Source organism: Vombatus ursinus, unplaced genomic scaffold (assembly GCF_900497805.2).
Source record: "Vombatus ursinus unplaced genomic scaffold, bare-nosed wombat genome assembly UNPS02014781.1, whole genome shotgun sequence".
Taxonomy (NCBI): Eukaryota; Metazoa; Chordata; class Mammalia; order Diprotodontia; family Vombatidae; genus Vombatus; species Vombatus ursinus.
In genome coordinates this window covers 8,051,922-8,075,450 of record NW_020954559.1, presented here as the reverse complement: position 1 = coordinate 8,075,450, position 23,529 = coordinate 8,051,922, and the positions used below count along the sequence as shown (strand labels likewise).

The window sequence follows — 23,529 nt, the reverse complement described above, 5'->3', positions numbered from 1 at the left end:
GAATCATCAGTCCATTTTCCTCTACTTCTCCTTCTCATCTGCCTACAAACCTTCTGTCATCTCTTGTCCTTAAAGAGAAAACAAACAAAACAGAAGAAAAAAATCTTTTCTTCTACTCTCAACTACTAAGTCACCTACCCCTCTTTTCCTTTTCACTGCTGAACTGTTGGAAAAAGTATTCTACACTTATCTTCATTTTTTGCACTATTAGTGTTAATTTCATCTCCCTGGACAATGACTCCTATTTTTCCTTCCCACTCCATTGAAATTTTTGCTAAAGTCAACAGCAACCTTCTGATCATTGAATATAATATTTTCCAACTATTCATCTTCTTTGACATCTCTATAGCATCTGATATACTCAAACCTATTTTTGAAACCTTCTATCTCATGGACTTTTTGGTACTATTGCCATACCTTTAAATACTGCTCTGCCTGTCCCTATACCCTGACATTCCCTGTATTCCTCTTTCCTCTTTCTCTTTTTCCCCATCCCTTCCTTGGCAGTATAAGCCATATACTCTGCTTCAACTCAACCTCTATGTGGGTAACTCCAAATTTTATATCTTCGGGTGCCAATGAGCTCTTAACTTTTTAGCTGCCAGTTGGACATCTTCAGCATGAATTTCAACCAAACACATTAAACCCAACATGTCTTAAATCAAGTTTATTGCCTTTTCTCCAAATCCTGAAGTCTTCTGATTCCTGTGTGTCTATGATGGTCTCTGCCACTTTAAGTCACCTATATTAAGAACATCTGCCATCTTTGCCTTATCTTTCTCTTTTTCTTCTTACATCCAAGAAGTTGTCAAGAAATGATGAAACTTCTTCCTAAAATTTTTTTGTATTTTTATTCTCACCATCCCTACCCTCATCCAAGCTATATTACTTCTTGCTTAATTTACCACAATAGCCTACTAACTTGTCCTTCCCTCCCCTTCTCATGCCTCTTTATTCAGTCTTGATGCATGACTCTGCCAGGAAGATTTTGCTAATACACATATATAATTATGCCCATGTGTTGTTCAAAGCCTTTCAATCTCTACTATCATTGACAGATATCATTAAATTAAATGAATATTTAGCTTATTATGTTTATCTCAGTATCCTAGTTTCTGAAGGAGAAAAAAATAAAACAAAACATAGGACCTGACCTCAAGGTGATGAAGACTAATAGACATATAAGATATATACACAAATAGTCATACAATAAAATAAAATATGTCAGATATATGACAGACATCAAATGTTATGAGAAATGCTTTTTAGAAAACCTGTGGAATTTAATTGAATGTAAGTTTATATGTTGTAAGTAGGTTTCTCCTGCTTTATGTCCAATGTGCACCTATTTAGAATTAAAAGAGAATAGAGCAAAAGCTTATGGAAGTGAATGTTGAAAACTAAAAATAAATAAATTAATTTTAAAAATAGAGAAGACAGTTTTGTTTGAGGAAAGAACACCAGGCTTAGTGTGTAAAAAGGACATTCATTTATGTCCTGGTTATGTCACTTAGTTATATTTCCTGTGTGTTTTTTTTTTAAATCAACTAATCTCTCCTGCTCTCAGTTTTCTCAGATGCAACCTGAGCCATTCAGAAAAGATTATATCCTAAGTATGTTTCCAGTTCTAGCATTCTATGATTCTGTCTTCAACTTGCACTCCTATGATTCTCTAAGTCAACCAATGATGGTACTTACATTTTTTATTTTGCAGTCAAATAAACACCTGCTGCAACTGGATCGACATGTGAGATGCCTCACTATTTGTTTGCTGGCTTCAGATTTCCCTGAACCTCTTTCACCACTACAGAGAGAGAAAGAGAGAGAGAGAGAGAGAGAGAGAGAGAGAGAGAGAGAGAGAGAGAAGGAGATAAGACACTCATTCAACAATTCAACATTCTGGTCATAATTACTAAGCAGAAATAATCCTTAAAGACAAAGGCAAAGAAAAAGTTAGATATTTGGGGTTTCTAAATATTAGTTTGCTTATGGTTTATTGTTATTGGTTATTTAATAATAATATTAATGATGCAGATTTACATACAGTGTAATTTTTGCAAAGCATTTTGGAAGAAAGGAAACAAGTATTTATTAAGTACCTACTATGTGCCAAGAACTTCACAAACATTATCTCACTTGATCCTCACAGTGACCCTGTGAAGTAGGTGATATTATTATCCCTATTTTATAGTTGAATAAACTGAGACAGACAGAAGGTATGTGACTTGACCAAGGTCACACAGCTAATAAATTTCTGAGGCCAGATACGAACTCAAGTCTTCCTGATCCTAGGCCTGGTGTTTTCTCCACTGCATAACATAGCTGTCTCTACTATATATTTATTTAATTGGCATATAACTAAGGATAATCAAAAGCTAAAGTTTGTCATCAAAGATGGAATATCTACAATTTCCCCTGACAAAATTAAAAATATAATATTTTGATAGAAAGTAAAATAGGAATTAAAAAGTACAACAAATTGTCTATTAAATACAATTCCACAATACTGAAATATAATGGGTTAATTGTTACAAATTAAAAACATTGCCACAGAATATTATTAAAGCAGCACTAATGAATATGTAATGTAATGAATATTTCCACATTCATGTAAAGGTAACCTAAAATATCTTCTTAACAACAAATAATAATGTGCATGTGTTTTTGCTGATCATTTCCCATGTACTGGCAGTGTGCTATAATGAAAACATTTGGCTATGGGCTATTTGTAAGGAATGGTAAAGTTGCAATAGAGTTCTTCATAAATATCTCAATCACTAGGAAAAAATGAAAACATCTCAAGCTCTCACCATATAAAATACATGAAATTTAGCTAGATAGAGCAAAGATTAGGGGCCAGGGAGTTCATATGTATATACTATGTTGGGTTCAAGGCATTTATTTTCATTTGGTGATTCATACCAAAAAAAAAAGTTAGTTATCTACTGTATTTGCTTTTATGTGCTCTGGACTGGGAACATAATTTTCACCAACACATTCGTTAAAATATTTCCATCAAGACAAAACAATTTGGCTGTTCCATGAAGCTTGTTTTTAATAAAATTACTGATTTGTCTATTTTAACTCAGGGATTTATTTATTATTCAGTAATGGGTATTGTATATCCAGCATTGTATCCAATATGGTCATTTGCACACATATCCAATACATATTGCAAACCATCCAATAAAGCTACTTTCTTTTACAAAAAACTAGAGCCATTATATGGGAAGGAGGAATACGAATATGATGAGAATACCAATGATTTCAACTGTATGTTCTACCTTATCTGACATTAAAAAAAATAAAGAGAAAAACCTGATGAATATAATGAATCTAATGGAGCTTTCCATACAAGGTCTCAAGTTTTTATGAACATTGAATGATCATTAATATGGAATAAGAGCCATACTCATTTGAATATGGAGAAAGAGGACTAAGTAATGATTTTGAAGGTTTTGACAGTTGGAAGAGGGTAGAAAACAGAGGCAACAACCGGGTAGACAGAGAAATGCCACAGAGACATAGACCATTAGCAGTGGATTCAGCCTTAGACATCATCTTACCTAACTTCCTCATTTCACAGAGAAGGAAAATAAGACCCAGAAAAGACATGTTACTTATACAAAGTCACATCACCTATAAATATTGGATCTGGGATGAGAGCTTTCTTCCTCTTCTTCTTCAGAGTCTAGATGATTTGAGTTCAATTCTCCTCAACATACACCCTCACTGACTGCCTGTGAGACCCCATGCAATACACTTAATCTCCTAGTGTCCTGGTCAACTCCTTAGATCGACAAGTTGTGGAATAGTTGCTGATCTGTACTAGTTGAGGGAGTTTCTTCAACGGAAGTTCCTTATACCAGTAAAATCACAGGCACAGATTTATCTTTCAAAGTATTTATAGATCCTTAGAATGAAGTACTCAATATTTTTTTGGTCTCCGTATTGGCTCATCAACACCTGAACCACTCACTGTTCTAATATCTGACAAGTGTGAATGGTTTTGAATTGCTTCTTCATGCTTTTAATCACCTCTCTGTCCTACACTAGGCAAAGGAAAGGGGAAATGACCCTATTTGTAAGAAAGAATGGAACACTTATGCAAATTAACAACTATCTTTGTCTTTAATAAACTTGACCATTTAAATTTTGTGCCTATACTTTTAGGTGTTCCAGTAGGAAAAAGACTACTATCCTGCACTTATCTGCAGTTACTCATTCACATTGATTCTCTTCTGTCTGACTCAATCTACCTGTCTTTGTCTTCCTTTTTGTGTCTTTGTCTCCGTCTCCATTTCTATCTTTGTTTCTGTTTCTGTGTGTTTATGCGTCTCTTTTTCTGCATCTCTATCTCTCTCTTACTATCTCTCTTATCTCTCTATCTCTTCTTTGATCTCTGGCTGAATAAAATACAAAAGGATGCATTCTTATTCAGTGCCTCCCTCCCTTCTTTATATCATCCTCACACGAGTAGGAGTGGAGGGTATTTTTTGAGAAGACAAGATATTCCATTAAGTTAATATGTACTTACTAATTCAACAGTCACCGAAACATTGAACATCTTTTTCCAGGATTTTTCCTCCTTTGCTCTTTGGTACCCATAATAAATATATCACCATAGCTTTGATTTTGTTATATGTTTATAATATGCTATTTTTTTCTTAATATTTGCATGGGGAGCATATTTGTAGATTTTCTCCATGTTTTACTGATTATTCATTTATTAGCAATTATCAGTTTTAAGTTTAAGACAAGAATAAAAAAAATTACAGAATTCATGTATTCTATTCCGTACTAAACTATGAAGTTCATGGAGACAGAGATTATGCTTTATTTATCTTTATATCCCCCCCAGGGCCCTACATAGTGTTCTGTACAGAGTAGCTGGATAATATATGATCGTTGAATTGAATTCTGTGCCTTATGAGGAGAAGAAATAGCTCTCTCAAGGGTGTCATGGAGATAATATATAAGGCTCACTTTTGGGAACCCAGTTAGCTGGAAATATTCAGCATTTAATTAAATCCTCGTAGCATTGAAATGGTATTACAGTAATGATATCTCTCTTGTATCTATATCTCATTCTTAACTTTGTATTTCTGACAAGAGGAGGCCAAACTAGGCATGACTTAGATGATGTTGAAAAATTCTAATTCATTCTGGTTTAAGAACACCAGTGACTATGGAACAATTCTGAGACAATCTGAAATTTTCACTGTCCTGCAAACCAAAACTTCCAATTCAAATTAGAAATACATTTGAAATTCTGGTTTGTGCCACTCATAGGCAAGTAAAAATTATTTTCTCTGACCCATGGCTTAAATGTGGCACAGACCAACTACAGCCGGGGGTGGGGAACCTTCATTCTTGAGAGCACGTGTGGCCCTTTGAATCCAGCCTTCACAGAACAAATCATTTTATTAAGGATTTATGCATTATATATAAGTCACGAGACTCTTCATTCCCAACAAGTACTTAAATGTGTTTTATTATTAGAGAGGATTCTAATAGCAATATCCTGGGAGTTCAACAGCTCCCTAGCCTTATCTTGTTGCTTAAAATTTCACTGTAAAAAAGCATTTCCAATGGTTATTAGCAGGCTATCCAAATTAGCAGGCTACCATTTAACGATCTCTTTATTGGACACATGCTGTAACCAATGAATTGCTCATAAAGTGCAACTTTTAGTGTTCCCATTTTCCTCAATGCATACTGTTTTATATTATTCTCTTCAGGTTTGATCAGGAAAGATTTGAGAAAACAGATGGTTCCTATGTAATCTCTCAAGTTGTGTATTATAACTGTACATAAGGCCTTCCTTTAAACAATATACTTTTAATGCCTGTTCTTGGCCAGAGACCTACAGGCCTCTGGATCCTGAAAGGCTGAACTTATTGAGCAAAAGCTCTGGTAGGTCTTAGCAAGCTGAACAGAGTTTTAGTATGCATTTGGAGATGGTCTCAGGATGAGTATAACTAAATTCAGAGACTGCTATTATCAGTTAAGTCACAAGGTGATTAATATTTTGGCCATAAATCTAGAAGAACATCTTCTAAGTAACACGAGTTAGATTTTTTTGTGGATGGGAGGAAATGCCACACTGATTTCACTTGATGCTATGGATAATCAATAAAACATGAAGAAAATCTCCAAAGTGTCAGTCAGTATGCATTTATTCAGTATCTATTACATTCTAAGCATTATGCTAAGCTCTAGGGATACAAAGAGGTGCAAAAGACAATCCTTGGGGGTGGAGCCAAGATGGCGGAGGGAAAGCAGTGACTTGCTAGAGCTCTCTCCCAAACCCCTCCAAATACCTATAAAAAATGGCTCTAAACAAATTCTAAAGCAGTAGAACCCACAAAAAAACAGAGTAAAACAAATTTCTAGCCAAAGACAACCTCGATGGCTGATCAGAAAGATATATCACTCTGGGCTGGGAGAGGAGCGCAGTTTGGTGTGGGCGCGCAGGCTGCAGCAACCCTGGAGCAGGCCTCAGAGGACTGAATCGCGGGCAACTGTGGCGGTTTCCAGACTTCTCAACCCCTAAACACCAAAGACAACTTAGAAGGTCAGTGGGAAAAGTCTGTGACTGCGGTGAGAGAAGAAGCTAGGTCTCAGCCATGAGTCCTGAGTGCGGGCCAGGCCACGGCTGCCTCCTGAGCTTCCAGCCCACGGACTGAGGAGGAATCAAATGGCTGATCATAGGGGGATTGCAAGGATCTCTTTGCCAGGGCTGAGGCAGGAATCTCTTGCTTTGCCCGTGCTTGGATCTGGGTCACAGTTCTGAGGGGTGGTCCTGGGGCAAGGAGGAGTGCTGGTGAGGAGAAGCAGTGGTGTGGTGGAGCTTATTGTGGAGGTGGAGAGGAAGCACCTCACCCCTTATCATAGCACCTTGGAAGAACTGACACTTTTCAGGTCCCTAGAAGTATCTCTGAAAACAGCTGTACAAATCCCCGAAGCTTGGGACAGTACATTCTCCACATTGAAACAGACTCTTACCTTAACAAAGAGTTTAAAACTCAAGTAATTGGTTGGGATCATGAGCAAGCAGCACAAAAAGAGTCAGACCATAGAATCTTTCTTTGGTGACAAAGAAGATCAAAACATACAACCAGAAGAAGAAAACAAAATCAAAGCTCCTACATCCAAAACTTCCAAGAAAAATATGAATCAGTCCCAGGCCTTGGAAGAGCTCAAAAAGGATTTTGAGAAGCAAGTAAGAGAAGTAGAAGAAAAACTGGGAAGAGAAATGAGAGTGATGCAAGAAAATCATGAAAAGCAAGTTAACAGCTTGCTAAAGGAGACCCCAAAAAATACTGAAGAAAATAACACCTTAAAAATAGCCTAACCCAAATGGCTAAAGATGTCCAAAAAATCAATGAGGAGGAGAATGACCTAAAAAAGCAAAATTGGCCAAATGGAAAAGGAAGTCCAAAAGATTACTGAAGAAAATACTTCCTTAAAAATTAGAATAGAGCAATTGGAAGTTAGTGACTTTATGAGAAATCAAGACACTGTAAAACAAATCCAAAAGAATGAAAAATTAGAAAATAATGCAAAATATCTCATTGGAAAAACAACTGACCTGGAAAATAGATCCAGGAGACAGAATTTAAAAATTATTGGACTATCTGAAAGCCATGATCAAAAAAATAGCCTAGACATCATCTTTCAAGAAATGATCAAGGAAAACTGCCCTGATATTTTAGAACCAGAGGGCAAAATAGAAATTGAAAGAATCCACCGATCTCCTCCTGAAAGAGATCCCCAAAGGAAAACTCCTAGGAATATTGTAGCCAAATTCCAGAGTTCCCAGGTCAAGGAGAAAATATTACAAGCAGCCAGAAAGAAACAATCCAAGTATTGTGGAAACACAATCAGGATAACACAAGATTTAGCAGCTTCTACATTAAGGGACCAGCAGGGCATGGAATATAATATTCCAGAGGGCAAAGGAGATAGGATTACAACCAAGAATCACCTACCCAGCAAAACTGAGTATAATTCTTCATGAAGAAAATGGTCGTTCAGTGAAATAGAGGACTTCCAAGCATTCTTGATGAAAAGACCAGAGCTGAATAGAAAATTTGACTTTCCAATACAAGACTCAAGTGGAACATGAAGAGGTAAACAGGAAAGAGAAACCATAAGAGACTTATTATGGTTGAACTGTTTACATTCCTGCATGGAAAGATGATATTTGCAACTCATGAGACCTTTGTCAGTATTAGGGTAGTTGGAGGGAAAAAATTATATGTATGTGTATATACGTATATACATACATATATATATATGTATATACGTATATACATACATATATATATGTATATATATATATATGGATAGATAGAGGGCATAGGGGAAATTGAAGATGGAGGGGTCATATCTGGAGAATAAAATTAAGGGTTGAGAGAGGATTATACTAGGAGAAGGTGAAAGGGAAAGGTAGAATGGAGTAAATTATCTCACAAAAAAATAACAGAAAAGAAAAGGCTCTTACAGTGGAGGGGAAACAGGAGAAGGTGAGAGGGAATGAGTAAATCTTATTCTCATAGGATTTGACTTAGGGAGGGAATAACATACACACTCAATTGGGTGTGGAAATCTGTCTTACCCTACAGGAAAATGGGGGGGGATGGGGACAAGAGAGTAGGGGGATGATAGAGAGGAGGGCAGATTGGGAAAGGGGGTAATCAGAAGCAAATACTTCTGAAGAGGGACAGGGTCAAAAGACAGAATAGAATAAATGGGGGGATGGGATAGGGTTAAGGGAAATAGAGTTAGTTTTTCACAGCATGTGTACCATGTAAGGGTTTTGCATAACTGCACATGTATAGCCTATATTGAGTTGCTTGCCTTTCAATGAGGGTGGGTGGGGAGGGAGGAAGGGAGAAAATTTGGAACCCAAAGTTTTAAAAACACATGTTTAAAAGAAAATGTTTTCACATGCAACTGGGAAATAAGAAATACAGGAAATGGGGTACAGAAATCTATCCTGCCCTACAGGAAAATAGAACAGGAAGGTGGGGAGAGATAGCAGGGAAAGCAGACTAGGGGAAGGGGTATTCAGAATGCATGCCATCTTGGGGTGGGGGGAGGGGTGAGATGGGGTGAAAATGTGGAACTCAAAATCTTGTGGAAGTAAATATTGAAAACGAAAAATAATTGAAAAAATAGAAAAAGACAATCCTTGCTCTCAAGGAGATCACAGTCTAATGGAGAATACCACATGAACATTAATGTGAAATATCAGTGCTACTAAAAGTACAAGGTTTTATGAATGAGTAATCTAAACTACAGGGCAGTTAGGTGGCACAGTAGACAGAGCACCGGGCCAGGCCTGATTTCAAATCTGTACTCAGACACTTACTAATTAAGTGGCCTTGGGCAAGTCACTTAACCCTTTTTGCCTTAGTTTCCTCATCTGTGAAATGAGCTAGAGAAGGAAATGGCGAACCATTCCAGTACCTTTGCCAAGAAAACCCCAAATGAGGTCACAAAGTGTTAGACATGACTGAAAATCAACAATGAGGATAACAACCTAAACTATGAAATGTCAGGCAGCAAAATTTTGGTTATGATCCAAAAAAGTTTCATTGGCCTCATTCCTATCTTTTTATTTTTTTATTTCAGTTTTTTAATTGTTTTAAGTTTTTAATCAATTTTCATTTTTTTATTCATCAAAAATCCACCTTCTCTCCTCTCCCTCCACTTGAAAATAAAAGAAAAACAAAATCTCTATCAGAAATATGTATAGTCAAGCAAAATAAATTTATATTTTGTTCATGTCTCACTCTGAATTTGGAGTCTTTAATCTCTCTGTTAGAAGGTGGAAATAGTATGTTTCTTCATTAGTCTTCTAAAATCTTGGATAATCATTATGTTGACCAGAGCCCCTGAATCTTTCAACTTTGTTTTTCTTTGCAATATTGCTGTCATTGTATAAATTGTTTTCCTTGTTCCATTCGTGTTTCATCAGCTCATACAAGTCTTCTTGAGTTTCTCTGAAACTATTCCCTTCACCATTTCTGTAAGCTATATCTTTTTCCTTCTGTAATATTGTATTTCAAGATCTCTGTTCCTTTGTACTGGTGACTGCTAATTCATATGTGATTTTAATTTGACTCATCAGTACTTGAATTCTTTACTTCTAACTAAAGTAATTTTCTTGAAACTGGAATCTCTGGATTTCAGCTATAATATTTCTGAGAGTTTTCATTTTGTGTTTTTCTTTGTTTTTTAAATTTTAGAAATATTTTTATTAAGTCATTTGACAGAGGAGAGAAAGCTGGAAAAGGGGGTGGCTCCCCTCTCAAGTCTGTGTGAGGTTTACATTATGGAGTTTAAAGAAGGGGATAAGGACAAGCAGCTGGGTGACCAGAGCTAGTTAAATGGTTTCCAAGAAATGGCAGTTTCCAGGTAAGGTTCCCCGAGGTATATATCAATAGGTAAATATAAACATGCAATAAAATTTGGGCTATGTCAAAATATAAGCTATTGGGGAATCCAAAACATAAGCTTTTGGGGTGAAACCAAGACCTGGATGGCCAGACTCAAAACAAGCGCTCTGTCTTCCCTGGAGGGTCTCTGAGGTCAACTTTATCTATAGTTTTGGTTAGACAATTTATAGCCACATAAAGTTAGGTTCAAATGATATTAATAAATAGGAAAATATTTTCATCACACAAGCTGGAATTCAGACTCTTATAGGCAAATTAAATCAGGTTACAAATTAAACTACATTTAAAGGATTCACAATGGACTGATTGAGAGATGAGAGTCCCATATGTCCAAGATAACAAAAAAACAAACAAACAAACAAACAAACAAAAACAGGGTCAGGTATATCTCTGTTACATAGTTAGCTAGGGGAGATAAACAAATAATAAAATCACATTGGAGACCTCAGACTCCCCCTTGGCTTCTATCTAAGGAATGTCAAACAGTCTTCCTTGGTTTTATTATTATTTCTTGGTTTAGGTTTTGTGAGTTTAATGCTAAAAAAAGACAGACTTGTACTTAATCAAAGGCATGGAGGAATGTTGTGGAGGGATGGCCATGCTCCTCAAATAATAAATAAGAGTAATTTGAGCATATCCCTCATGCAGGCAAATATAAGCAGCAGTAAACATAAAAGCAAGAGCAATACAAAAATGATCATCAATATTAAATAACATAAAAGCTCCTTGTTCCTGGTAACCAATCCTACATGTCCATTTAATCAGGATATTTCCACTTGAGACCCAGCTGTATCCTGTAGCTATCTGATCCTTCAAAACATTTTCTTTGGAAATTCTGGGATGAGCTTTATTTCCAAGGCAGTTTTGGAGGGGTGTTACCCCTAGTTCCCCCCTGATTCTTTGGTTTCAAGTCACTTGCAGAAATTTCCTAGTTAATGCTTCTAAAACTTTCCATAACAAGACTCAATACAATTTTAGCAAGGCCTAGCACAGTGTCCTAAATTTGGTTTTCCAGCAAGCGAAAAACAGTTCAAACATTATGGAGCTAATTTTATTAACAACACAGCTATAAGAACATCAAATTAGGAATCCATGATTCACCTGAAAGTTCAGAGAATTTCAGTTTTTATATACTGCTTGCTCTTTTTATCTTCACCTAAAACCTGTATCTGCAATAGACAATGTCATTTATAGGCTGAAGGATGAATTTTAAAAAGTATCTGAGGGCCTGACTTGTAAAAACGAGACTTTTTGTTTCTTAATATTATCAGAAAGAGACTTTTTATGTTTCTCTTGAGTCTTGTGTTTGAATGTCAGTTTTTTTTTTTTTTTTATTCTTCTCTGGTCTTTTCATCAAGAATACTTGAAAGTCTTTTATTTCATTAAATATCCATTTTTTTTTCTCCCGAAGGATTATACTCAGTTTTTTTGGGTAAGTTATTCTTGATTGTAATCCTAGCTCCTTTGCTTTCCTGAATAACATATTCCAAGCTCTCTGCTTGTAGTTGTTTTCACATCGTGCTTCTGAGTTTGTGCCTTGACCTTCCTTGTCACCACTGTAGCTTTTTACAGTCATGTTCTTTTTTTGTTTTGTTTGCTTATTTTTTAAGCCTATTTCTAGACTTTAAACTTTATGTTAAAGTTGGACTCTGCTCACTTTGAGGGAGGGGGTACCATCCCAACCTTCAGGTTTTTTTTTTTTTGTTTGCTTTTTGCCCTGCTATTTTCACAGGTATTTCTGGGGGTGTGTAAGTTTTCAGTACTTCTAAGGTAGCAAGATCTGAGGAGAGATATGGTCACAGTTCTCTTTGTCTGTTCTCTGGTCATTATCAAGGAAAGGACCCTGCTTCTGTGCAGCTGCAAGTACTCCTCTATGCCCTGGAACTGTGACAAGGTCTCTGCTCCGTTGCAACTGCAAGCATTCCTCTTCACCCTAAAACTGTCACCTGGAACTATATACAGGCAATAGAGTTGCCAAACAGTGCTTGGCCCTGCACCCAGTGTAAGCACAGGGGCTCCCTGTAATGTCTTTCTGACCAGTTGTCCAATCCCCTTACTGTCTTTGGGTTAAGAGCTCTTGAAGCTGTTGCTGCTATTTTTGCAGCTGCTTCTAAGCCCACAACTGGTGATGCTATCACATGCACTCTGGGCCAGCCCCCACCTCAGTATCACACACCACTCCTTCTTATGTCCTAAGTTGTCCTGCGCTAGAAAAATATCTCATCCTGACCTTTTATTAGTAATACCACTTCAAAATTTGATTTGAGGCATTATTTTAAAGTTGTTTATAGGGGAATATTGGGAGACCTGGGCTGTAGTGCTTCCCCTACTCTACTATTTTGGCTTCCCCACCTTCCAATTTCCCATTTTGTGATTTATATCAAGAAGTGAATGACAGATCCAATTTCCTCTTTATCCTCTGGTTCTAAAAGATATTGAAACACGATGTCTAAGCTCATTTTAAAAAAAAAAAAATCATGACTTTCAGGGAGTCCAAAGATTTTTCATTTTTTTCTCCTGGATTGATCCATTTTCCAGGTCAGTTGCTTTTGCTATGAAATCCCTTATGTTTTCTTCTAATTCTTCTAGACTTTTAATTGTTTAACTATTTCTTGTGGCAGCTAGATGGTTCAGTGGATGGAGGGCTAGACTTGAACTCCAGAAGACCTGAATTCAAATCTGACCTTATATACTTACTAGCTGTGTGACCCTGGGCAAGTCATTTAATCTCTGTTTGCTTTAATCCACTGGGTAAGGGAATGGCAAACCACTCTAGCATCTTCGTCAAGAAAATCCCAAAGTCAGTGTGGTCCACAGGGTCATGAAGAGTCAGATGTAACTGAACAACAAACCATGCATATTTCTTGCCTCATGTAGTAATTAGTTTCTATTTCATAAATTCCAGTTTTTAGGAAATTTGCTGGTTGGGTAAAATTTTGTATAAGTTATTAATTTTCTTTTGATAGTTCTCTTTTGTTGCTTTCATATCTTTCCCGTTTTTTTCTGTTAGTGCTCTCATTTCATTTGTAAAATCATTTTACCTCTTTTTAAAACTTTTTGCTGCATCTCTTTCAGGAATTTGAATTGAATTTGTATTAGTGTTTTGTTTTTATTTTAGATTTTGCTTGTAGATATTTGGGAGTCACTCTGTCCTCATAGGTTTGTGTCTTGAGTATTCCTGTCATCATAATAGCTTTTTATGGTGGGCTTTTTTTATTTGCCAATTCTTCCAGAACACTTATTGACTTTTAATGTTAGAGCCAGAGATAACTCAGTCTAGCACCTGTAAGTCTTCATTGCTCCTAAAGTGGTTTGATCCAGGGCAAAGTCTGATCACTGTCCTCCTCATTTAAGCTATGCAAGTTCTTGACTTAGGTTTGGGTCTGAGCAATGGAAGAGTGTTGCAGGACTCAGCCTCAATCAGCCACCTGGAAAGCTTTGCAGTTACAGACAAATAAAATTGTAGGTTTCCCTTTGGTCAGGGACCTGGGTCCTAATTATTCCTCTATTGGCTCTAAATTGGTGTAGAAGCTAGAGTGAGAACCCTCCTCTACTCCTGGGGCTGAGCAACACTACTGTAGTTTGCTTCTAAAATTTCTTTCTTCTGGGACTATATTTTCTGGGCTTTCAGAGGTCAATAAGGGACAGTAAGAGCAACTTACTTCTTACTCCACCATCTTGGCCCCCAGAAGAGGAATCCTCTAAAATTTCCTTCTTGCTGGGTACACAGGCTATGGCTAGGAAATATCACCTACCCTCAAAGACCACAAATGGATATGTTCTCCCATCTTAGTCTACCCTAGATCTGTGACCGAGAACTGTGTAATGAGTGACAGAAGTGCCCTTAGGAACTTGTTCCTATACCTACAAAAGGTTGCAGTGTTCCATACAGGTGTGGGACCTTTATTGCTCTTGAGAGCAGTCCTTGGGAGCTAGCATGCTCTGTGCTGTGCTCCTGGCCAAACTGTATCTACAGACCTTTTTGACTATCTCCCTTTGCCAATCTAGGCTAAAAAAATCACTGATGGTTTCTTGCACTTCTTGATACATTTTTCCAGATCTGTTTGGGGGAGTTCTGCAGAGAAAAATTGTGATATTTCTTGCTGCTCTTCTGCCATTTTGGCTCTGCTTTCCCTAGACCTCATTCCTGTTAGGATTAGCTGATGTTCCTGGATAAATAAACTCAGTGTAACTAGTCCTGTCACTCAAACAGTTGTCCAAGCATTGGAGCTCTACCTGGTATGGAAATTTTTATGTTATTTTGGATGTGGCATGATACAGTGAAAGTACAGTGAAATTAGATTTGGGGGATTTGAGATCTGGTCCCAGCTTGACCTGTAGCTTTGGTAAATCATTTATGTTGCTGGGCCCTGGTTTGATCTCCTGTACAATGGCCAGAAAAAATCAAATGAAAGGTTGGGATAAAATGAAAACTCATCATTTTCTTCCAGCTGTGAAATTCTATAATTATCAGCTTAAAAATAAAAAAAAGCAAGAGGAGGTGGTGTCAAGATGGCAGAGTAAAAGCAGTGACTTGCTTGAGCTCTCCTCCAAACCCCTCCAAATACCTATAAAAAATGACTAAAATTCTAGAGCAGCAGAACCCAAAAAGAGACAGAGTGAAACAGATTTCCAGCCCAAGACAACCTGGATGGTTGATGGGAAAGGTCTGTTGTGCCAGGCTGGGAGAGGAGGGCAGTGCAGCGTGGGTACTCAGGCAAAAAATGGGCCAGAGCAAACCCAGAGCAGGCCTCAGGAGACTGAATCATGGGTAGCTGTGGTACTTTCCAGACTTCTTAACCCACAGGCACCAAAGACACCACTTTTGGGACCTAGGTGGGAGAGGAACTCCATCTAGCCCTGGCCTTAGCACAGCCCCAGGCAGTGGCTGCTTCCAGAGCTCTAGGCCCTCTGACAGTGAGGGGATTAAGTGACTGATCAGAGAAAGACTGCAGGTATCTCTTTGCTGGTGATGAGGCAGGAATCCCTTGTTTTGCCTATGCTTGGATCTGGGTTAAAGCTTTTGGTAGGTGGTCCTGGGGCAAGGAGAGTGCTGGCATTGTGGAGCTTATAGTGGCAGTGGAGAGGGAATCCTCCTAACAGTTTCAAGGCAGAAAAGAGAGCTTGTGGTCACTCATAGACCAGAGCACAGTCTAGGAAAGGAGTAAACACCTCTCCTTTGAATCAAACCACCTTGGAAGATCTGAAAATTTACAGATCCTTAGAAGTATCTCTAAAAATAGCTTCACAAAACCCCCAAAGCTTGGGACAGTACACTCTCTACACTGGAGGCAGAGCCCTACCTTAACAAAGAATTTAAAAATCAAATAATTGGCTAGGAACAGGAGCAAGCAGAGGAAAAATACTCAGACTATAGAATCTTACTTGCTGACAAAGAAGATCAAAACATACAATCAGAAGAAGACAACAAAGTCAAAGCTCCTACATCCAAAGTCTCCAGGAAAAATATGAACTTGTCTCAGGCTATGGAAGAGTTCAAAAAGGATTTTGAAAAGCAAGTAAGATATGCAGAGGAAAAAATTGGGAAGACAAATGAGAGTGATGCAAGAAAATCAGGAAAAACTAGTCAACAGCTTGCTAAAGGACATACAAAAAACACTGAAGAAAATAACACCTTAAAAAATAGATTAACCCAAATGGCAAAATAGGTCCAAAAAACCAATGAGGAGAAGAATGCCTTAAAAAGCAAAACTGGTCAAATGGAAAAGGAAGACCAAAATCTCACCGAAGAAAATAATTCTTTAACAATTAGAATGGAGCAAATGGAAGCTAATGACTTTATGAGAAATCAAGAAATTATAAAACAAAACCAAAAGAATGAAAAAAATAGAAGCCAAAGTGAAATATCTCATTGGAAAAACAACTGACCTGAAAAATAGATCCAGGTGAGAATTTAAAAATTTTTGGGCTACCTGAAAGCCATGACCAAAAAAAGAGCTTAGACATCATGTGTCAAGAAATTATCAAGGAGGGGCAGCTAAGTGGCACAGTGGATAGAGCACCAGACCTGGAGTCAGGAGGACCTGAGTTCAAATCTGGTCTCGGACTAAACACTTGACACTTATTGGCTTTGTGATTCTGGGCAAGTCATTTAACCCCAATTGCCTTGCCAAAAAAAAAAAAAAAGAAAGAAAGAAAGAAATTATCAAGGAAAATTGCCTTGATATTCAAAAACCAGAGGGCAAAATAGAAATTGAAAGAATCTACCAATCACCTCCTTTAAGAAACCCCAAAAGGAAAATTCCTAGGAATATTATAACCAAATTCCAGAGTTCCCAGGTCAAGGAGAAAATATTGCAAGTAGCCAGAAAGAAACAATTCAAGTCTTGTGGAAACACAATCAGGATAACAGGTCAAGGAGAAAATATTGCAAGTAGCCAGAAAGAAACAATTCAAGTATTGTGGAAACACAATCAGGATAACACAAGATTTAGCAGCTTCTACATTAAGAGATCAAAGGGCTTGAAATATAATATTCCAGAGGTCAAAGGAGCTAGAATTAAAACTAAGAATCACCTATCTAGCAAAACTGAGTATAATCCTTTAGGGAGAAAAATTGAAATTCAACAAAATAGAGGACTTTCAAGCATTCTTGATGAAAAGACCAGAGCTGAATAGAAAATTTGTTTTTCAAATACAAGACTCAAAAGAAGCATGAAAAGGTAAACAGGAAAGAGAAATCATAAGCGACTTATTAAAGTTGAGCTGCTTACATTCCTACTTGGAAAGATAATATTTGTAACTCACGAGACCTTTGTCAGTATTATAGTAGTTGGATAGAATATGTATATATAATGTTAAAAATTGTTTTTACATGCAACTGGGAAATAAGATATACAGGCAATGGGGTATAGAAATATATCCTGTCCTACAAGAAAATAGAAGGGGAAAGGAATAAGAGAAGGGGGCAGTGATAAAAGGGAAGGCAGATTTGGGGAAGAGGTATGCAGAATGCACGCTATGTTGGGGTGATGGAGGGGGAGATGTGGAAGAAATTTGGAACTCAAAATCTTGTGGAAGCAAATGTTGAAAACTAAAAAAAATAATTACTTAATTAAAAAAATATGAAGTTTGAAGTCTGTACTTGAAGTCTGGAAGACCTGAGTTAAAATATGGCCTCAGACTGATAATGATAGTATCCATATCCCAGGTTTGTTGTGAAGATCACAGAAGATAATATCTATAAAGGACTTAGCTCAATGCCTGCCACATAGTAGTCAATTAATAAAAGCCTGTTGATTTAGTTTTAATTTGTTCAACTATCTTGATATTATTAATGTGAATAAAAGTAAAAGAATTATGAAAATATTTTAGAGTTTACAGAGACAGCTTTCTATATATTACAGTGTAGCTTAAATATTATGTCATATTTGACCTTTGGGCTTTGCATTCAAAGGATCAATGATTTTGTAAGTATGGAGAGCTACTGGCATTGAAACTCTTTTTCACCAATACAGATCACCTAAAACACTGAGGGGTTTTATTATTTGCCAAGAATCATCTTGGCACTTGTTGGCACTTGCCAACTTGGCAAAACATTTACATCTTGTAAGTATTAGAGGAAAGATTTGAACATTGATCTTCATGAAAACAAAACCATAAAAAAATCTTTGTAGGAAAAAGTAAATATCAGATGTTGTATTACTCAATGATAAAAGGGACTATACCTGAGGATGAAGCATTGAGGCTTCTGTTCCTGGAAAAGCATGTGGTAAGCTCTTTCAGCACAGGAAAAAATATGCGGGGGCAAAGAAGAACACAGCCTTCCAGTGTTGCTCAGGTAAAGCTGCATGACCTGAAAAATACATGGCATTGAAACAGAATTCTTTACTTATATTGAACGTAGAATAGGTAAGGACTAGATCTGTAATTTCTTGGCAAATCACTTAAGATTTGCCCAGAATCCCATGGCACCTGTGAGTCAGAAAGAGGATTCGAATCAGATTTTCCTAAATCAGAGACTAGGTTTCTATTTATTTTACTCTGTCTCTTTTTGACCCATTTTATACTCAATTTGGGCTTAAAAAACAAATATCATTGTAATTTTGAGTCTATCAAAGTAGAGATGGTATCTCCATCTTGAATTCATTTGTAAAACCTCTTCTATATGTTACTTGCTTAGGGTCATGAAGTTAGCATGTGTTGAGAGGCAGGCATTGAATCCATTTCTTCCTAATTGCAAGAATGATTCTCTATTGTTTAAGCTACCAATGCTTCTTATATTGTGGATAATTCTGCTGTAATAATTTTATAACTGCAATATTTGCAAATGTATACTCACTATTGGAACATATTAAGCATTCATAATCAAAAATATAGTTTTAAAATTGATTATTCTTAATTGATGTATATGAGTATATATATATTGGTAAATAGGAAATAAATAGATTATAATATGTTTATAAAATATGAGTAATTCTATAACTCTGTTTTTGTAGCCAGAGAAGTTACAAATGTATATTTACTGGTGGCTATGCACTAGATATACATAGTGGAAATACTATAGGATTATGTTTGACTCTTCTTAGTTCATTCACAATTTTTAATTGTCTTTTTCTCCCCTTTTAAAACACAATAATGCAATTTCCATTTGTGAAATGAAAACATACAATTTTATTAAATAGACTGAAGGTTAGTTAATTATTTAAAATCTGACATCAGTAATATTTAATTTATGCAAAAGCAGTTAGCATGGGGTTTCTAATATGGATTGTGAGACATAGGACCAATTATAATATTAGTTTACCCATTTTCCAGGCAAATATGCTAGATATCTTAGAATTTCATGATATCAATTTCAGTGTAACAATTACATCCTTACTGTTATTTTGAAATCATTTAACACTACTTTAAAAAAGTTTAAACCCCTGAACCAATTCATAAAATGTAGTAGACTTCAATTAAGTGAAATATAAATCCAAACACAAGGGGGCCCTAGCAGCATGTATTAGCCTACAAATCAATACAATTACTTTACTTTTTTATTCATTCCATTCTTGGGAATATATCCTCTTCAAGAAAAGTTTTTTTTTATGAGTATATATTATACTTGGCACAATAATAAATCAAGCCTATTCATGATAATAAGGTCATCACCAAATCTGCTCATTATTTTTCCATAAATCTCTTCCTAATCATGCTTACATGAATTTAAGAGGGTCTTAGAAGTTTGGGCTGTATGTAATTACAGTGCAACCAAATGGATACTGTCTGTTTCTGATGTGCCACCATGACCTCATACTATGTTAAAGTAAATAATTTTCTCAATACCAAATGTGGAGAAATCTTCTGAAATGCAAATTATCTCAGTTTGGGGAAATTCTTAAGGGAGATTATAAAACACTGAGATTAATTAAAAATACATATACTGAATTAAAAATGTGAGTTGCTCAATAAAGCTAATGAAAACTTTTTAACTTGAAGACTTTATTTTATTAACTTTTCAAAATTTAAACTATTTGGTAAGACTAATTTTATTATTTTTAAATTCTGAACTAAGATTTTTTTTTTCTTTTGGTGTGTGTGTTTATGGCAGGTCCCCTTCTGCAAAATTCAGAGAAGTCATTCAGCTTGTATTTGGGTAAGTATCCTTATTTTTGTTTGAGTGACTATGAGGGAAAATATTAAAAGAGAATCTATAATAGAGGTTTCCACAAAAAGGGCAAATATTCCCTAACAATGAATTTGTTTTAGAAAAAATAAGTTTACTTTTTGAGAACTATATTTTCTTGGAGTCCTAGAATTTATATCTCTACCTCTCTATGATACAACATATTCTAAGCAAAGAGAAAAGAGGGAAAAGTAGAGAATAGACCCAACTGAGCATTAAGGGAGAACAACCTTAAGAGAGTTAAAGGAGTCATCTCACTGTCTAATAGAGTATGAGAGCAGTAGGAAAAGTGTTTTCATTTGTTTTGAGTTTTTAAAAGATCTCTTAATTCATCAAAAATGAATTTGCATTTATTGAGAGCTTTTATGTCAGACATTGTGCTAAGTTCTAGAAATACAGAGAAAAAGAGAAAAAAAACAGTTTTTATCCTCAAGGAGATTATATTCTAATACAGGAAAAGAAATGCTCAATAATTTGTGCCTTATAAATTGACCTTAATGTGCCTTTCCCCCATTTATTTGGCATATAAGACTGCACTAATACTCAAAATATTCATAAGATAATTCTCTATTTTCATAGCCAGTGCTAATATTTGTCCATATTCTATATAATCCTAAAAGGGAAAGATCTGAGATGATTGGTTATCAATCCTATAAAGACACTCTAATATGTCAAATATCCTCTGTTTTCCTTTCCTTTTCAATGAATTTTGACATTCATAAATGTACTCAACTTCTTGAAACTTTTCCATCAAAGAGTAAACATTTATAAAATGTCTACTCTGTTGGTTCTCCTTCTATGTCTTTCACCACCCTAACTTGTGTGTTGTCTCCCCAGTTAGAATATAAGTTCTTTGAGACTTCTGGGTCATGTGAGCAACAAGATGAATTCTAAACTTTTTTTTTCCTACTCAAAAAAAAAAAATAAAGGTAGAAATATTTAAGGGACACACAATAGTTACAATTGAATCCATAGGACAAAAAAAGCAAGAATTCCAACAAGGTTAGTAGCCTTTTGTATTAACAGAGCATGCCAGTTCCCGAAGCACTCACAGGCTTGGCCTTTATCATTCACTCAGGGATTTCCCTTCTATGGCAGAAGCTCAGCAGTTACACCCACCACTGCACCATAGTCTGGCAGCTACAAGTGAGGAAAACTAATTCTATTCAGCTATATGAGGAGGAGGGGGTGATATAAAAGGGAAGGTGGGGCCTACTTCCTTCTGCTTATGATGGCCCTTACATTAGGGAATCTCAAGGTAATAAAAAGACTCTTCAAAACACCTACCTTTCCCTCTCAGCGCTGCAAAAAGAAGGACTCTCCGATTCAGCCCAGACAGAGAATTAAAGAACTGAGAAAACTAGGGCAGGGAGCCAGGGAGTGTAACTACACTAGGCCTGAAAGAAAGGAGACTGGAATCCAGCTGGGACTATTCCTGTACTCTCAGAAGCTGCAGGAAACCAGGCTGGTGAAATGTAAATTCCCCATGGTAAATAGAGGATGAAACTCTCTTATGGTTCAATCCACCATAAAAAGGGAAGAGTCAGATAGTGAGCAACAGGGTAACACAAGGGGAAAACATCAAGAGCATCAAATATTTCAAGAGGAAGAAAATTAAGTTAAGAATGTAAACTCCTTAAGGACAAGTATTACCTTTTACATTTCTGTACTTGTAGCTATAATGTTTAGAACAGTGCTTAGCATATAGTAAATATTTACTATATTTTTCATTTATTCATGAATGAAGATTCCCTAAGTGATTTCTCTCATAAATGTATCTAGTTACTTTTTGTTCTTATCTAGTTATATAATAACAATAGATATGTTTAATGAAAGTGAATTGAGATTAATATCCCAGAGTGTAAAATGAATACTCACCATATTGGAATAAATTGGAAGCTCTTTGAATGGATTAACAAGCAGAAGTATATCCCCAATATACGTCTGTTGGAGAGGGAAAAAAAATCTTAAATATCATGAACTAATAAGTAGATTTTTAAAGAGGTTAATGATTTTTTTTCTAATAGTAAAGAGCAATTAATGAATTAAATGAAAGTTCTCAATGCAATAATTTATAAATTATTTGGGCAGTCATCATTCTCTCTTCATTAAACTGATATTCCTAAAGTATTGCCATGACCTTGTCTGTCCTCTGGTCAAGGAATGTCAACAACTCTGTATTGGCTCTAGAATAAAATACAAACTTTGATCATGGTTTTCAGATAGTCCAGTAATTTTTAAATGCTCTCTCCTGGATCTATTTTCCAGGTCAGTTGTTTTTCATATGGCCATCACCATAGCTTCTTGAGTTAGTGATATTTTTGCTGTCCCAAAAGGTTCAATAATAAATGTGAAATGGAAATAACTTTCTAATTAGTGAATATGCATTAAATTCAAATGTAATATAGGTTCTACAATGATGGTGGTGATCTACTGATGTTCCTTTTTATAGACTACATGATGTGAATTTCAGCTAGCAGTGGAACACTACAAAGCCCCTTCAATAAAAACCAAAGACTCTTGACAGATTACTGCTCATCTACACTGAAAAAAAAACCAAAATAAATAAAGACGTTAGATACTTGTTGATTGATTAATCAGCATTTATATCACAGGCAGCCACTGCAGGTGAACAATGATTAGGGATTCAAAACAGAATAGGAGTTAAATGGATCACATTTGGGAAATTAAACTGTCTTTAATGGTCCCAGTTTTCCTCATAGTTCAGTCAAATATCACCTACTATATGAATCCTTTATTGAGTGCCTCTCAAATTTTACTATGAACCTTTAAAATTAATTTGTATTTATTTTGAATGTATCTTTTTAAAAAATATGTCTTTTTTCCATGATGCTTAGTACAATTTCTAGAATATAATGTATGCTAAAAAAAAACTCTTTTGTTGATTGATTTATTAAGAGATACTAAGCTGTGTTTTGCTTAAAGCTATTGTTAAATAATCAATCTTTTCCCAGCAATATTACAGGGATACAAACCATAGAGGGACATTGTATCAAAAAGAATAAAAATTGCAGGTGAGCTAAGGAGCAATGAAAAGCCGTATTCCAAACATAAGTAGTCTGTAGTATACCACCATTGATGTCTTGTCTGCAAAGTGACCTAACATACATCTACCAAGATACATATGACTTGAAAAAAGATGGGATCATGTACCAAAAGTATCTATTATTGCCAGGCCCAAAAGCCTCTCCAGTTTGATAGGAGCTTCTAAAGTTTATCCTCCACTAGCAAAACCCTTGATGATATAGGATTATATCCACATCATGAAAAGACAGGAGAATACGACCTTGGCAGGGACTAATAAAATACTATTTTTGTTGATATTTAATGGCTAAGTACAAATCATTTATAACTATTCTTTAATCAGGTCCAATAGAGTTTCTCCTTGGCAACTGTGTATTATTGCTT

The 23,529-nt window shown here is 35.9% G+C and overlaps 1 protein-coding gene across 1 annotated transcript in view; it reads right to left on the bottom strand.

Moving 5' to 3' along the window:
• The window catches only part of LOC114046108 (unconventional myosin-XVI-like), a 682,808-nt gene that overhangs the window by 392,085 nt on the left and 267,194 nt on the right, over nt 1-23,529 (bottom strand). The window contains exons 12-14 of the mRNA XM_027866362.1: nt 21,979-22,044; nt 18,158-18,285; nt 1,699-1,804 (exon numbers count right to left, since the gene is read on the bottom strand). Coding sequence (XP_027722163.1) covers nt 1,699-1,804; nt 18,158-18,285; nt 21,979-22,044 — 300 coding nt within the window. The remainder of the gene's footprint in view (nt 1-1,698; nt 1,805-18,157; nt 18,286-21,978; nt 22,045-23,529) is intronic.